The 16,780-nt window shown below is 41.6% G+C and overlaps 1 protein-coding gene across 3 annotated transcripts; it reads left to right on the top strand.

The window, feature by feature from the left end:
* Positions 1-9: 9 nt before the first annotated feature.
* Positions 10-16,527, top strand: rfx4 (regulatory factor X, 4). Of its 3 annotated transcripts, none has more exons than XM_014337443.2 (18): positions 10-499; positions 2,501-2,587; positions 2,757-2,817; positions 5,329-5,452; positions 6,707-6,768; positions 7,297-7,510; positions 7,983-8,060; positions 8,166-8,329; positions 8,850-8,950; positions 9,059-9,117; positions 9,228-9,372; positions 9,658-9,752; positions 10,209-10,326; positions 11,244-11,363; positions 12,774-12,932; positions 13,035-13,194; positions 13,298-13,436; positions 15,228-16,527. In XM_014337443.2, exons 1-18 carry the CDS (start codon positions 457-459, stop codon positions 15,498-15,500), a joined length of 2,202 nt encoding a protein of 733 aa, XP_014192929.1. In that variant the 5' UTR covers positions 10-456; the 3' UTR covers positions 15,501-16,527. The 3 variants fall into 3 exon arrangements, with proteins under 3 accessions (XP_014192929.1, XP_005934271.1, XP_005934269.1); XM_005934209.3 differs by having other exon boundaries at positions 12,771-12,932; positions 13,074-13,194; XM_005934207.3 differs by having other exon boundaries at positions 12,771-12,932.
* The last annotated feature ends 253 nt before the right edge of the window (positions 16,528-16,780 follow it).

The raw sequence follows: 16,780 nt of genomic DNA, 5'->3' as shown, positions 1-16,780 counted from the left end.
TTTTTTTCGTTGGGAGGGAGCTTTTCTTATTCAAAACAGCCCCACAAAAGACTTCCAGTGAGCCTTGCCACATCCCCATCTGACTTGGGGCCATTCATCAGCCTTCCAAGCCTATCAATGACATGTCCCCATCAGGGCTCCTATAAAATCAGCCCCTTTCCCATGAAACATCAGCAAACATTTTGACGGGTCTGGCTTTCCCCCCGCTGGATTTCTGGAGTCTCTACCCCCCCGCCCCACACCCTCACCCCCTTCCTTTCCACCCTCATTCCCACCTCCCCTCCTCTCCTCCGCCAACACCACCCCTCTCTTGGGCGAACCTCAGATCCTCAACATCTCCTGTGACGGGCAGCGGTCACGGAAACACAGAGCTAGACGAGGGGAGAGCCACTGAGGAGGGAGAAACGTGCGCTAAGCCATTTTCTTGGAGGAGTCAGTGTCGTTGATGGGAAGAGGATGCATTGCGGGCTGCTGGAGGAGCCTGACATGGATTCCACAGGTCAGTCCTGTTAAACTCTGCCTGCCTTGGATATGTTGAGGAAACCCAGCTTCTATTCACATTGTATGAGTTTTCTGCTGCGCTTATGCAAGTCTGGAACTTTCTCTGCAGGGATTCAGGTGAACTGTCCGGATGCTCATTAGCTTTTTAAATTTCTGAAATTACTTACGAGGGAGTGTTTTCCACTCGCTTACGGGAAGATGCAGGAGACACTTGATTAGAGAAAAGCAGGAAATGGACCTTCAGTCTCCACAATTGGTTTCTTGCTGTTATTTTTTAAAGTCAAACTAGAGAACTTGTAATTATGAGAGCAGCATTTAAAAACACAAGTGTACATCACAGTGCACCTGCTTTTTAAAAAGGTTATTTTCTAGGTACAAAACTGCTAAAGCAAGACATTTTTTCAGCTTTGAAACAGGTTTTTACTAAGAATTTATCACCAAATTAATTTTCTTATGGTAAGAAACTGAGTTTCTTATGGTAAAACTGAGTCCTCTCGGCAATGTTAATGACAAATCTAATTATACACACTTTCAGGCAATTTGTTGTTTTTTTTTATGTGAGTCCTTAATTGTCATTTAGCATAGTTTTCAGGATGATGCAGTTTAGTCCCAAATGTGTGCTCATAAATGAGTGAACATCCATTTTCACTTGTTGATCAAATTTAATCCAATTATTTAGATCCCCAACTTATCTGTTCTTGTGGCAAATGAAGCTTGAGATCCGAGCCTCTGTGGAGAATTAGCTCCACTTCAGAAGATTCTCTTTTTCATTTCCAGGGTTTTTTTTAAGCTAGAGAAAGAAGCCAGTGCAGACGGGAACTGATGAGACACGATGAGGACCTGGAAATGATGTAATTTCTGTGTGATGCTATTTACCATCTGTCAGTGCTACAGTGTTAGAACACTGTTAAAGAGTAAGCTATAAATATTTACGTACCAAAAAATCTTTCTCCTCTGGAGTTTTTAGTTGTTTTTTTTTCTAGACAGGATTTTAAGAGCAGTCACTTTTTTTTTTTTTTTTCTAGACAGGACGTGCTGAAGATTGAAGTATCCACTCTTCATCGAATCTTAACTTTTAAAAGTTTTTATTATCTTCCTCGATGCCGTGCTCAGACAGCGCCAGCAGCTGGTGCTGTGAATGTTGTCACTTGCAAATGAAAAAAGGTTCAATAACTTTAATGTGGAGGGATTTCCATTTGTTGCAGAGCCTAAAAGTTTGGTTTAGTTTTGCATAAATATGTCGGTGACTTTTTCCTGATCACATCTTAGTTTTTATGCTTATAATTCAGATTCTCTGTTTACGACATGCAGTTTAGCTCTAAACTTCCTGGTAGAGAAAAAGCTGTAGCTTAAAATCGAAGCAATTTTTACACCGAATTAAAGTAAAAGAATTTTGTGAATGCCTCTCATAAAAATAGTTGAAGAATTCGATTTTTTTCCACTCTACTCGGCTGTTTCTATATGAAAGCCTTGGTGTTTTGCTGCTGCTCGCTCACAGAAAGCACACCAGTTGAGCTATTTCTAAGTAGAAATTAAAACAGGACAATGGCTTCTATTCCCCCAGACTGCTTCAGTAATGTGCACAGGCTCTTTTAAGCAAGTGTGTATGCTCGTAGTCTCCTGAGAACAATGCTGGATTCCTGCCGTCCTGGTGAAAACATGTCAAATAGAGCCAGGGCTGCGCTGCTGCCCATACAATCGATTGTTGTCAGCTCACCCTGTCACATTAGCGACATTTAAAGTGTCCTGTATAGCCAGTGATTTGCAGTGTTTATGCAAATACAGCTTTGGCTCTGTTCCACTGCAGGATGACATTAGTCACTTCACAAAAAGGGATTTTTAAATATGTGGGTTTTCTTTAGTTAAATTAAAAGTTAATTTAAAAAACAAAGAACAAAACTGAATGAAAATGTAAACTAAACATTTTTTTAAAACTTATTTGTCATTTTAAAATTTTTTAAAGTCGTTTCTAAGAGCTGATCTTTGGTCTTTTTTATAGAGAGCTGGATTGAAAGATGCCTTAATGAGAGTGAGAGTAAGCGATACTCCAGCCACACGTCTCTGGGGAACATGTCCAATGATGAACGTAAGCAGGACCGACTGTACTTGCACTGAATCCTCTGTCTGCACGTAGCTTTTAAACCTCAGAAAATGTCATTTAGCCAGAGAAGAAATGATAAGTGTATGTTTGTGCCACACTTCTGTCATTTTGCTGTAATTACTTAATTAAGCCCTACGTGTGCTGTTTATTCCAGATGAAGAAAAGGAAAATAACAGAGCCTCGAAACCACATTCGACACCGGCCACGCTGGAATGGTAAGTTATTAAAAAATGTTTTCTTTTATCATTTAAAGAGAAAAGCTGCAACATGTCAAAACTCAACAGCCTATTTAAAATATTAAATATATTCTCAAATTAATGTAAAACTGATGTAACCAGTCCTTTAAATCAGCCACTCACAAAAGAGTCTGTTTTATTCTTTTTAAAAATTAAATAATGTGCACATCAGAGCACTTTTTTTCATTGTTTTAATCCTGTGTTGTCTTCATCCTGCACATTCTGTTATTATTTTCAGTAAATTTGATTGATTTGGTTAATTTAAATTGTCTTAAATGTCACCCGTACACACAGATGATAAGTTTCTCTGCACATTTTAGGGAAATTTACTTTATATCTGCTAGGCAGCAACAAATAATTGCACCTGCAGCCTCAACATGCACCACAATTCATTCATATCATGTATATATGCATGGAATACCAACTCCAATTGTGACAAGTCTGTTTAAAATTAGAGAATTAAAAGAGAATAATTTTATACATCAAATATCCTGTAATAATAATGAACATTTTTTTTACTTTTCAAAGTGAGTCTCTTTTTATTTTGTGTCATAAGTAAATTGTTGATTTAAACAGAAGAAAATCAGTCTAAAACTGTTATAATATATACTGTATGCTGTATTAGGAAATTATCAGCAAATAGTTCTTATGCAGCTAAGTAGGTAGGGTGTTGAATCAAGAGTAAATCTGTCCAGCATTAGTTATGCTTGTATATTTGTAATTAAAGAACAATTTTTTAACCTAAAATAATATATTGGGTCACGTGACTGATCACAGTTTGATTGTCAGAAGACTTAAATGTAGCTGTTTTACCGAAAAGCAGTAAAAATGGATCCAATTCAAAAAACAGTTTCTAAGTAAATGAACATTTATCTTAGTTCTTACTCAGCTTCACTGAAACAGACAATCAGCCAATGCAGAGGTCTACATGCAGTACCCAGACACATACAGTACGGTTTGGCATATTACCCAGCATTAAAGTGCATTTAAGAGGTAATTATTTGGAGTAATAATTGAGGTCTCAGAAGCTTGGAAAACCATGGGAAACATTAATGTTTCAGGCTAATAATGAAACTTTTGTTCTGTAAATAATAATAAAAGTAATTGCAGCAGTTTCAGGATTTAACGTGTAGTTCAACCGTTTGAAAGATCAAATTTACTTGTACTTAATCAGTCTGTTGCGTCTTAATGGTGTTTTTTTTATACAAAGTGGAAATAGTGCTTTCTTCTTCTGATTGTTGTTAATGAGTTACAGACATCACATTTAAGCGATTTGTTTGACGGCTGCACCAAAAACAGGATTTCTTAGGGACAGTTTTTACAAACGTGAAAAAAAAATCAGGCTGACATTGTTACCGACATTCATACCACATTCATACCGCTCTTTTTGCTTAATTCCTGCGTCCTCTGTAAACACATAGAAGATTAGCAATTAAGTGCTAATCTTATTGGTTAATTTAAAAATCTTTTCTAGATTAAAGAGAATAATACAGGGGCTGTGAAAAATTCCACTGCAATATAAAAGTGAACTAAAAAAAGGTGAACTACAAACAGAAAACAATAAAAACTACTAATTGTGATGCTGGTGTACCTCAAGGCTTAGTTTTAGGTCGTTTTGTATTTATCGTATTACCTTTTCTTAAGTTGTTAGATTTACACAAATAATATGAGGGATGAAATGTAGAAATGCACATGAGTTGTGATGTGCATTTCTTAAAAATGAGTGACTCATTCAGATATTTGAGTTTGGAAAAGCAACGCTGAAGTATTGAAGTCATTGCTTTGTTGAGCCACTGGGGGCAGAATACTTGAAACCATCTCTGAAATGCTAATTACGTCAGAAGTGTTCATGTCTCCTGTGTTGGCAAACAGTTAAGAGCGCAAATGCTGCTTGTGTAAATAAGGGCAAATATTTCAATGTGAATCATTTAGAAATTATGACGCGCTCATTGTCGACGATCAAAGATTGATGAAATATGACGTCCAGTATTGGGAACACTGATAAACAGCTGTTCTGCTTTAATGTGAATTTGTCCACTGCAGCTGTTAGTGAGACGAGGTTGCAGGAAAAATGGATGTTGCAACTCCCGAGGGAGTAGCTGTTGTCTTTGTTGATGCGTTGTCATGTCTTGCATGACAACCCAATGCATGGCTGTTCCGTGAAACAGTTAGCTCTGCTGGGATGCAACAGACAGTTTGCTTTATAATAAACACTGCTACAGTGTTGTTACACTGGAAGTAAGATAATGATTACCATGATGTAGCTCTTTAATTTATATTGTGTCCTACTTCTTTCTTCTCATCTTTGAACTGTATTTGAGGCGGTACCCTAATGGCATATCTGCTTTAATCTGTCCTCTTAATAACATAAACTCTAACATCGTGCAGTTTAATATCAGATCACGGTAATTTTTAAACGCCCTGTTCGTCATAAAACCATACACGAGCTTCCAAATGTCCACCTGACATTTCCCCCTTTGTTATTCACAGGCTAGAAGAAAACTACGAGATAGCCGAAGGTGTGTGCATCCCCCGAAGTGCCCTCTATATGCATTACCTAGACTTCAGCGAAAAGCACGACACGCAGCCTGTGAACGCAGCCAGCTTTGGAAAGGTGAAATGCAAACTTGAGTAGTGATGAAGATCAGACAGTGTGGAGAGTCAACAGTCACATCTATTGTAGCTTTGGAGGAGTGTTTAATTTGTGAAATGCCTTTTCGCTATTATTACTACTTTCTTTTAGTTTTCAGTGTTTTTAATATTCAGGTACGAAGTTAAAACTTATAGCTGATGTTGCAGATGCACCACAAATCGAGGCGGTCTTCTGCTCAGTCAGCCGCGAGCGTTACGCTGGGGCCGTTGCACGCCTGGGTCGGTTTTTGTGCGGCTGTGTTGAAGTTATATCAGATCAAAACTCAGTGTGAAGCAAAGCTCTCGCTGAACACATAATCTAGAGCCAAAGGAGATGTGCTTTGGTCTGTTCCCACAACCCCAAGAAGTTCCTCAGCCTTCCTACCCCCAGCCATCCCCTGTACCCTGGACTCCAGCCCCAACCCCCAACCCGGGCCTACCCCCGCCCCTCCACAGCTCCTGTCGGAAGATATTGAAAAAGAGAAGGGGCCTGGATTAATGTGTAATTAAAGGAAATTTGGAAGGGTGAGATGTTGCGGAATGTTAGATCAGTGGCTGGAGCAGTGTGGGGTGTCCTTTAGGAAGGCTTCATTGATTCAGGACAAAAAAACGAGAGAGGGCCCGGACTGCCTCCCTGTCTGCTCATTTATCAAGCGGGGCCTGACAGAAACTTCACAGCTTGGCCTCTTTTTTCATCCCACACAATGGAGAGCTACACTGTTTGCTAAAGTTTCTGCACCAGGAGCTGGACCGAGGAGCCAATCTCTTTGGACAAAAAAAAAAAGAGAGAAAGAGAGAGGAAAGGTGGAAAGGAGGGAGTGGAAAAGGAAAAGAGGGAGAGAAGGAGTCAGGATGGGTGGGTGGAAAGATGCAGGGAGGCTGTAGATATGGGGGTAAGGGAGGGGGAGTAATACCCATGGATGTCATAAATACATAGACTCTGGAAGCTTTTCTTCTGCACGGCGCTCCCTGTGGATATGACTACAAGACCAACTTTATTAAACACTCTCTCACCAAGAGCTAAAAATGAAGTGCAGCGTATTCTGTTGACTTCTGCGTGCTGTAAAGCCATATTATACAATAATAACAAGTAAAATGCACACACCTGCTATAGAGGTGCTTGTCGCCTCTTTACACCATCTTTTCTTTTTCTTCTGGTTTTATCCAACGCAGACAAAAAAACACATAAATATTTTGAATCTATACTTGCTAACAGTATTTCTCTCACAATAAACAGATCATAAGGCAGCAGTTTCCAGCACTGACTACCAGACGACTGGGAACAAGAGGGCAGTCAAAGTAAGATGTTTCAGGGTTTTTATGTTAGAGAAGCTGAGTCAGTTCCTCAGCTTAAAAATATTTAAAAACCACATGTTTAGACTGCATTTTGTGCTTTGCTGACATCTTATGTTCCTGTAGTTTTCCTTTTTAAAAATTTTTTTTGTCATGTTCTTCCTACACTACAACCTGTAATGATTCGTTCACATGCTTTTTTTAATTAGTGGATATATTTATTTGTAAATTGTCTTTGAAAAGCAATATGAAAGAACTTATTGCTTTTCTGATAACGTACTTTTGGAAATATTCACCTAAAAAATAAAAAAACAAAAGACATGTATTCAAAAAGCAAAATTAAAATTAATCAATAAAAAAAAATTAAATCACACTTTGACTAGTATTATTATTATTATTATTATTATTTTGCAAATAACATATATTTTAAAAAAGACATTATAATTTTCAAACAATATTTTATTTTATTATATATCAGCCAAGTGATCCTCAAACGTCCTTGCCATTGATCTGTCCGTCGTCTCTGCTCCTCAGGTATCACTACTATGGAATAGCAGTGAAGGAGACCTCCCAGTATTATGATGTGATGTACTCCAAAAAGGGAGCGGCGTGGGTGAACGAGACGGGGAAGAAAGAGGCCACGAAGCAGACAGTGGCGTATTCACCGCGCTCCAAACTGGGGACGCTCCTGCCAGAGTTTCCAAATGTCAAAGACCTAAATTTGCCTGCCAGCCTGCCAGAAGAAAGGGTAAACAGGAGTTTTAAAAGTCCATCCTTCCAGCGCCCCCCTCTGCCCCCTCCTCCCTTCGCCGTTGCTTGCCATCTCACCAGCTCTGCGCCCCCTCTGGCTCTTTTATCTGCCCCGGGAGCTTCAGTGGGTTTGCGTTTAGAGAAGGACCTTGAGGATTTATATGCTGGCTCCTCTCTAACTCTTAATCTTTTGGGGAAGATAATAAGATCTAGCTGTGGACAAAAGGACAGGCACTAGCTGTCCGGCTTTTAAAGGGGGGCCATGATTTTAAATGGTTTGTGTTTTGCTGATCTCTAAAGCTCGTTTTATATTACTCCGCTCAAGCCTAGGCCTGTAACATCTATTTATTGGCTCCCATGCTTTGTTCAAGATTTATCTTCTTGTTTTTGCAGCATTTTTTTTCCCAAAGAGAAAAAAAAGCTATTAAGTTTGTTATGCAATTAGATTAATACCCTGCTGTTGCCCACAGGTGTCAACCTTCATCATGATGTACAGAACACACTGTCAGAGGATACTGGACACCGTTATTCGGGCCAACTTTGATGAGGCGAGTCCTTTTCTGTTTAAAATGACCACTTTAAAGTCTGTTTGAGCACATTCGGTGTTTGCCGCTTGTATGTTTGTAATATCACGTCGTGTGGAACGACCACAGGTCCAGAGCTTCCTGCTGCACTTCTGGCAGGGCATGCCGCCCCACATGCTTCCTGTCCTCGGCTCCCCCACGGTGGTGAACATCGTCGGTGTCTGTGACTCCATCCTCTACAAGGCCATCTCAGGGGTGCTGATGCCCACCGTCCTGCAAGCACTGCCTGATAGGTGAGAGTGTCCCTCTATTGCAGCTCAGAGTTCACAGTAATATCCTGATTTAACCTCTCTTTTTGTGGTTTTAATATCTTGTGCACAGCTTATGAAGCTACACTTTTACAGTGTGTGTCTTGTAGGGTCACGTCATTCCATCTCCGATGATTCGCAGGCACATCTTCAGTTTTAAAGTTATCAGCTGTTTGGAAACACAATTAATTTATTTACCGTGATGTGTAAAGGGCGGGGTGGCTCGTTTTCTAAAGCTTCAAAGTTTCAAGTAAAGTCTCATCTGGAAGACAAAACAAGAAAGACGTGCTGAAAAAATTAAATTTGAGTCTTTTGTGAAAAAACAAACTGAACAGTCTTACTGAGGATCAGTGCTCAATCCTGAGCTGCGAAATGGTTTTGAACTCATGGTCCGCTCTTTATGTTTCGTTTTTATGGCTCTAACAGTTAATTAGTTCTTATTAAATAAAATCACGTGTTTTGTCTCAGGTACTAAATGTGCTTCATTTTCTCCTCATCTGCACAGTTTAACTCAGGTCATTCGAAAATTTGCCAAACAGCTTGATGAGTGGCTTAAAATAGCACTTCATGACCTTCCAGAAAACCTGAGGAATATCAAATTTGAACGTAAGCATAAAATATGCCAAAGTGATTGTTTGCTTCTTAAGCACGTGTGGATTTTATAGGGTAACTTCTCAGGGATTTATTGTATTTTCTTCTCCTTTTGTATTTCAGTATCGAGGAGATTTTCTCAGATCCTAAAGCGGCAAACATCACTAAACCATCTATGTCAGGTGCCTATCGTGGTCTGAATGTTTTTAATAAAATCCATATGAAAGAACAAAGCTGATAAGGGATGTGGGTATGCTTAGATTTGTCATATTGTTGACTTATCTGTCCCAAGGCATCGCGGACTGTGATAAACAGCGCCGACATCACCTTTCAAATGCTAGAGGACTGGAGGAACGTGGACTTGAACAGCATCACCAAGCAGACACTTTACACCATGGAGGACTCGCAGGAGGAGCACAGGCAGCTTATTATCCACTGTAAGTCGCCCTGACTCACCCGGACGGGCACTTTACTATGACGTGAACGACTCGCCGGGGGACGGTCATTCCCACGGCCGGCAGAGTCAGAGCGTTAATGACGGAGAGCAAAAGGTTAAACAAGTTCAATCTGCTCTCAAACACCCTGCGGAGCATCTCCAATTCCCTGCACCCTCGCGCCTCTGCATTGGCCCGGAAGGGGTCAGAGGTCACACATACGTAGAAGCTGCTGTGTGAAGGTGAAGGTGCTGTTTGTGTTCTATGTAACGCTCCCTTCTCTCACAGTGTATCAGGAGTTTGATCGTCTGCTGGAGGAGCAGTCGCCGATCGAGGCTTACATCGAGTGGCTGGACTCGATGGTGGATCGCTGCGTCGTCAAGGTCAGACAGCTAACAGGCATTATCCCCTGTTTTTGTGTGGTTGTTTAGACACTTCAGTGTAAGCTGCACAGGTGAAAAGTGCATATTTTTTTATAATCCTCCCCTCACTGAGACACCTGTGGCTGAAAGCCCTCTTCCCTCTCTTCCCTGCAACTCTCCCTTAAACCGAGTCACTTAGGTTGCGATCCTCCCAGTTAATGATGTCTTCAAGCTTCCCATTTGCGTCCATTATGTGCCAGATATTGCCTTGTAAAATTTCCGTCTCCCCGGCAACGTCTTGGACTGCTCAGACAATAGTTCAATGGGAAGGCGTGTCCCCGGGGGCAAATTAAATAGTTGACTTGTTGACATGTTTTTCGTTCCTGAGGGTTAAGCCCCAATACGGACCCGGAGGTTAATTCTACCCCGGCGTCCCCACCCTTCCCCCCTCTTTTCTCATGGAAATGTTCTCTCTAGGTGGCGGGGAAGAGGCCCGGGAGCCTGAAGAAGGTGGCCCAGCAGTTCCTGCTTATGTGGTCGTGTTTTGGTACCAGAGTCATCCGGGATATGACCCTGCACAGCGCGCCCAGCTTCGGTGAGCTCCTCCTGCTTTTCATGCAACAGAAAACACACAGCGTTGACAGTCGTTTTATTTACTGTGTCATCCATGTAAACTGCTGAAAATAGCTCCGCTAATAATATCTTTAGTGAAATTTGAGGGGTTTTTTAAGTATAAGTTTAGACTTTCCTTCACTTGCTCATGATTTTCACATTTAAAAGCTAATATGAGCCAAATCAAATTGATATAAAGAGATGAAATGTCTCTTAATTGGGGCTAAATGCTCATTTAATGATTCCTCTGCTGGCTTAGCTTCGACTTTGAGACGGGGAGAGAGTAGGCACGAGTGAAATGGCTGCTGCTTTAACAGCTTACTGTTTGCGGTAAGCGACAAGCAGTAAAAATTAAAGAAAAGAAAATGGCTTTTCTCTCCCCTCCTCTATCCCTGTCTGTGAATATCAAAGACACAGCTGGTTGCAGTGTTTTGATAAAGCAGGTCTCTGTGCACAAACAGCTAATTAACAAAGGTCGCCCCTCCCCTCTCCCCGATGCGTTTGCCTGTCTTTTCCCATTTTATGACCGGTCAGTGTTACACCCGGCTCCCCTCAATGGCCACAAGTGTTTATTATGCACACGGCGGCGGCAGAAGCGGCTGGCACAATGACACAATTGTGACACTCCCTCACATGCTCATCTTTCGTGCGACCCCCGGGGTCAGCTGACATATTTCTGGCACTGACTCGGTACACGGAAACAAGCGCGCTCGCTCCTTTTTAATAACAGCGGCCCTCCTGTCATGCCTGCAGGATGTGATGTCATCATCTCAATGGTTGTAATCAGTTACATGCTGGACAGATGTTTGTTTGGTTTCAGCGACTCACTGGAACTGTGCCACTCTAACTCCAGATAAACGCTTCTGCTGTCTGATTGTGCTTTCTTGTATACGTCTGCAGGCTCCTTCCACCTGATCCACCTCATGTTTGACGACTATGTGCTTTACCTGCTGGAGTCCCTGCACTGCCAGGAGAGAGCCAACGACCTCATGAGGGCCATGAAAGGCGAGGGCAGCACAGGTGAGCGCTCCAGCTGTAGGTGCAGGTGGTAACCAGCAGCACAGCTGTTTGGTAAGGTGATTGGATGATCCATAACCCTTGATGGCAAAATTCTTCCTTCAGCTAAATGATAGAAAAGCTGAAGTTGGCTTACTTTCCTCCGGCACGTTTTTAATATACAGATCTCTGACTTTTAACAATCAGATCAGTGGTGTTTTAGTTTATGCCACACCTACATCACCTCTCAGTGATGCACCTCTGCAACTTCCTCTGTAAAGGATCGTCCAATTTCACTTTTCCTCGATTGCAGATGCTTCAAAACACAGTTGGTGCACATAAAAGACAGCACGTCGCTCCTGTTTTAGCTCAGTTTCTACCTCCGAAACACAGAGTTGATTTTAAATGGTTTTCATTTGGTTTTAAAGCCCTCCAGGTCGGGCCTTTGCTGTTCTTGTCCCCAGGCTCTGCAGTAGTCTGCCATCCCACATAAATCCTCTCCAACCAACGTTTTCATGATCTTTTATTGTTGTTTCTAATATCAGGTTTAAGTTACAGATGTTTAATTTTACACTATTTGATTTATTTCTCATATTTTGGTCATTAGTGTCATTTTTTTTACTTTACTATTGGAGACATGGAATATAAATGCACCTGCCTGGAAAACACTCTGGTTCTTTTAAATGTTCTACATAAATACAATTAACTTGAATTTAAAAAATCTGTTGAATATCTGTTATATGGAAAAAGAACTGTTTTATTTATTTATTATTCTTAACGTCCAGCTTAATTGATTTGTTTTATGTGAGAGCCACTTTTGGGTCATTTATTATGTATTATACTTTTTTTTAAACAAATGAGAATAAATTAATTTAACACTTGTTAGTCAACGCTCAACATTATTATCAAGTAATATAAGGAAGCTTGTTTTCACAACTGGGGAAAAAAAGAAATTGTTATCATCCATAAGTAAAAATTTCCATCCGTTATCTCAAAAATTTTGACTTATTCTCAAGTTTGACTCTAGAAGTTGAACTTGAAATTTTGACATAGCTTTGCCTGGAAACCTTAGACATACGTTTGCGCGTACCCAGGGAGATTTGCACCCTAAATGTTGTGGTGACTGTCCAGAAAAGCCTCCGAAACACCAGCAGAGGTAGTTTATTCTTACCTGTCCAGGAATTCACTGTTGTAAGGTGTTCCTGTTCATTTCTCTCAATTTTAAATGTTTTTTTAATCTTATATATTATAGAATAAAATGTATACACTTGTTTGCAGTGACCTTGTATTGATGAATCTTTTAGAATGAGCCTGTTTTCTGCCACACAAAAAGACTTTGTTGTCTAACTGCAGATTTGTTCTGGCTCTTTAACACAGCATCCCTCTTTGCATTAAACTGTCTAACCGCCTGTTTCCTCCCGACACCTTCAGCAGAGAGAGAGGAGGAATTTACGCTGACAGAAACCGCCCCCGCCTCGCCGTCTCCGGGATCCTACTCTCCCGCTCGGTCAGTCCACTCTGTGGGCGTCTCCTCGGCCAGCTCCCCCACAGCAGCCGTGTCCCCGGAGTACACCGGAGTACCTGCCACGACAGGTGAGACAGGACTCGCGTACAAAAAGCCCAGAATAAGCAGAGTTTAACGTAGTTCCTCTGCGCCAAAGCGTCTGTCTCTGTGTCCATATATGTGTCTACCAGGCGCTGTTCAGTCATATACCTGGTCCCTTACATACACAGTGACAACAGCAGGTGGAGCCGCTCCAGAGGCCGGGCAGCAGCTGTCCTGTATGAGGAGCAGCGCTCCCGTACCCCCTCCATCTTCTGCCCACAGGATGCCAGTCTACAGGGAGGAGCATGGGTGATTACAAAACTATTGATCATTGCAGTATTAAAATACATTCTCAATTTATTTTTTGGATTCATTATATTTACTAAATTTCGACTGTTTAACTCCATTTTAGGTACACTGGTAGCTACAACTATGGCAGTTACGCCAACCAGCATCCTCACTCCATCCAGAGCCAGTACCCGAGTTTGGCCCACGAGCCGACGATCCCAGCCCCGCTGCACTACTCCGCCTACCACCGTACATCTGCACAGGTCAGGCTCTGATGCTCAGGGATGGGGTGTGGTAGCAGATCAGATGAATTCAAATTGGTTTATTCAGGTTTTATATTAATTTAAGGACCTGTAAATGCTAAATAATAAAAGTATTAGGTTTTAATAATGAAAGAAAATAAATGAAACACTTGGGAAGACATTTGTTAGATTCCAAAGATTAAAAAAAAAACCTCTGACTGTTTGGATGATCTGAAATCCTGGATTGCATCTATGCAGTGATAGGACACTTTTAGACTTTCACAGCATGGAGGTAAAACTATGATTTAAACTGTATAAAGTAACTCAAGTAAAGTGGCTAAGTAAGTCATAAGTATCAGTATGAAAATACTGGGGTTTAATACCTTGTGTGATGCCTAACTGCTACTTAAACTTTATGCATTATATGAGGCTGATACTACGTGTTTAAAAAATATGTAGAATCTGATAAACTAAATGTGAGGATGAACTGACTGAGTTGTCCTTTTAGGGGAATAAATAGATTTAAATATGATGCTATTTTAAAAAAGAAAAAGAAAAAGAAAAGAAAGGTTATTAGAATGAGATTGAGCCGCTGATGTTACCGAGTGAGTTTTACTCTTTTGGTGGCAATTTCCTGCCTTTATAGAGGGAGGAGATCAGCTGGGCCTCAGCGCTCGCAGTGTTTCTAAAAGTCCCTGAATCACCCTCTCCACACAGCGGAAGCAGACAGTGAAAGGTGGCTCGGCCGGGGCCAAGAGGGGGCCTTGCTCTGTTACTTCTCTTTCCAGCTCTCAATAGTCTCTTCATCTGTCTGAGCCAGTGGCCACGGAGCAGGGCAAGGGGGCGTTTATTAAAATATTGTTATTCAATGGTCTCTTTTCTGCTTGTGAACAAGAGGCAGCTGAGCCGCCTGTTCTGCACTGACTGTCTTTTTCCATGCCGTGATCCCTCATAATGGCTTCGACTGTCGTGTTTATATTTAGTTAAAAAAAGGGGAAAGGGTCTACTTCCACATTTTTATTTTTTTTTTTAGCCCCGTCTGAGCTTAAATAGGGCACAATGCCTGCACTTTGTCACTGCGAGAGGTTGGACATGGAGCTGAAACGGTCTGAAAACTTTGCCGGATCCCCATCTGTCCAAAATATTTTTGTCAACAGGCAGATTTGGTCTGTTTGAGGTCAGTCACCACAGGCAACAGATCACACACATGCACGCACACACAAGGAGGGAGAGAGAAAAAGCACTTTTTTGGGTGAAACCCTCATTTTCTTAAGTGGCTTAATTTTCTATTTTGACCACTGTGCCACAACTTGTGAAGCAATTTCCCATGACAGGAAATTACCAGCGGCAGGGTCAGTTCAAACCCAATATTTTATGCTTAATACAGCATCAAATGAGATATCGGCCGGGTCGTGGTCACCTTTCAGGACCACGAGACCTGTGGAAAAGGGAATTTTAAGGTTCGTATCACTCTGGCAGCGCAAAGAGGGCAGCATTTAAATGACTTGCTGTCAGGAAGAGAGTTAGATCAGGTATCCTAACATAAAGGATGGAAAAAGATAAAATCCACGCAACAGCTCCTCTAAAGCTCGCCATCACTTGGGGTTGACTGATATAGTTTACCAGTTAGAAGATTGGTGGTCTTCTTCGGGCCTTGGACAAGATACCAAACCCTGAGTTGCCCCTGATGGTTCCAGCGAAGAGTGACTAACTAGAAAAAAGCACTTTGAATAGCAGTCAAAGCCGAACAGCACCATAGAAGTACTGCTCCATCTTCTACTTAACTTATCCCCCTCCTTTTCCTCTCCACAGTACCAGCTCAACAGCCAGATGTCCCGAATGGAGCCGTGCCTGATGGGCAGCACTCCTCGGTTGCACCCCACGCCTGTTGCCCCCCGGTGGCCAGATGTGTCACCAGGTAACAGCTGTTACACCAGTCCGCCTATGCATTCGTCCCGCTATGCCACCTCTGGGGATATGTACTCACCTCTGGGCCCACGCAGGAACTCAGAGTACGAACACTCGCAACATTTCCCCGGCTTTGCCTACATCAACGGGGAGGCCACCACCGGCTGGGCCAAATAGCCTTAAATCTGAGAGCTGTGAACACTTTCCAATCAAGCGCATGAAAATAAAAAAGGGAACGGAGAGTAAAATGCGCCAGCGTAAGGTAAAACGAATCACGGCGTGGATGTTCTGACAATTTTAAAACACGCATTACATCAATCACATCCAATGATTGGCTGCAACTTGTGGGGAGGTTTATTAAAGCTTCTTCAGCAGTCGACAGAAGAAAAACAAAATAAGATTGCAGCAAAATCATTATGAGAGTGCAATGCTGCTGCCAAGCTGTGCCTTCGATTTAAGGAATGTACACCTCTGCCAGAGTTCCCCTCATCCACGAGGTCGGGCGCACACGCGGTCCCACCAACCCGCCCGCCCCTCCGTCAGTGATGTCCAGCGACTGACGGCTCTGCGTGCTCTAAGCTGTACAATCTCAGTCTCCTCTTGTTGCTCAGCAGTATCCTGTCGTGAGCCCTCTGCAGCAGATGCTTGCACTGCAGCTCGATGATGATGATGATGATGGACTGCACTGCCTTAACATTCTCCTGGGATACTTAACATCACAGGTGACCGATACAAACTCAAGAAAGACCTTGATGGGTGTGTTAAGGTTTCTTCATCTTGGATACTTTTTTAAAAAAATGATGAACAATGTGACTTAGAAAGAAAAAAAGTGTATTCTGTCGCAAGCCTTTTTGCTGTTTTTCTGTGACTATATATCTATACACACACACACACAAACACACACATATATATAAATATATATATAGTATGTATTTTCTGTAACTTTGTAACATGGTGTATCCTTTATTTTCTATGTTACAATTGGTACTTTGTTCTCTGTTTTGTATCGCTAGTAAAGACGCATTAACCTAGGGTTGTGTGTTCTATATAATGCACTCAAAGCTACTGAGGACCTATTACCCTATGGGTATTTATAAAAAGGGAAAAATATCAAAGTGTACAGTAACATGAAGTCTAGTCACTTTTCTGTAAATAAAAGCACTGGAAACCATCCGTGGTGACTGTTAGACTATCACAGTTAAAACTGGTGTGTATGTGTGAAATATGTTGACACATAAATTTAAAACCGTGAGACATTCTTGTCAAATGTCTTCTTCTTCTTTTTTTTTAATCTCTTTTTTTCTGGAGGGAAGGGGGGTGGGGGTGTCAATGCATTGTGGTGCCTACTGAACGATCACAGCATCAGCGCTGGAGTAAAGTCTCGAGTTTGCCTCTTTCTAAACTGTTTTACATCGTATTCATTTAAATTAAATCATCTCCTGCCCAAATACATTAAT

The sequence above is a fragment of the Haplochromis burtoni genome, unplaced genomic scaffold (genome assembly GCF_018398535.1).
Source record: "Haplochromis burtoni strain Fernald_Lab_line unplaced genomic scaffold, NCSU_Asbu1 Contig_179, whole genome shotgun sequence".
NCBI lineage: Eukaryota > Metazoa > Chordata > Actinopteri > Cichliformes > Cichlidae > Haplochromis > Haplochromis burtoni.
This window is presented reverse-complemented; position numbering and strand designations above follow the sequence as displayed.

Bases quoted from the DNA above. Each gene is read 5' to 3' on its own strand.
- rfx4 (XM_005934207.3), top strand. From the start codon at position 457: ATGCATTGCGGGCTGCTGGAGGAGCCTGACATGGATTCCACAG. The intron at 9,753-10,208 runs GTCAGACAGCTA...TGTTCTCTCTAG, and splicing joins TGGATCGCTGCGTCGTCAAG to GTGGCGGGGAAGAGGCCCGG. The intron at 13,195-13,297 runs GTGATTACAAAA...ACTCCATTTTAG, and splicing joins GTCTACAGGGAGGAGCATGG to GTACACTGGTAGCTACAACT.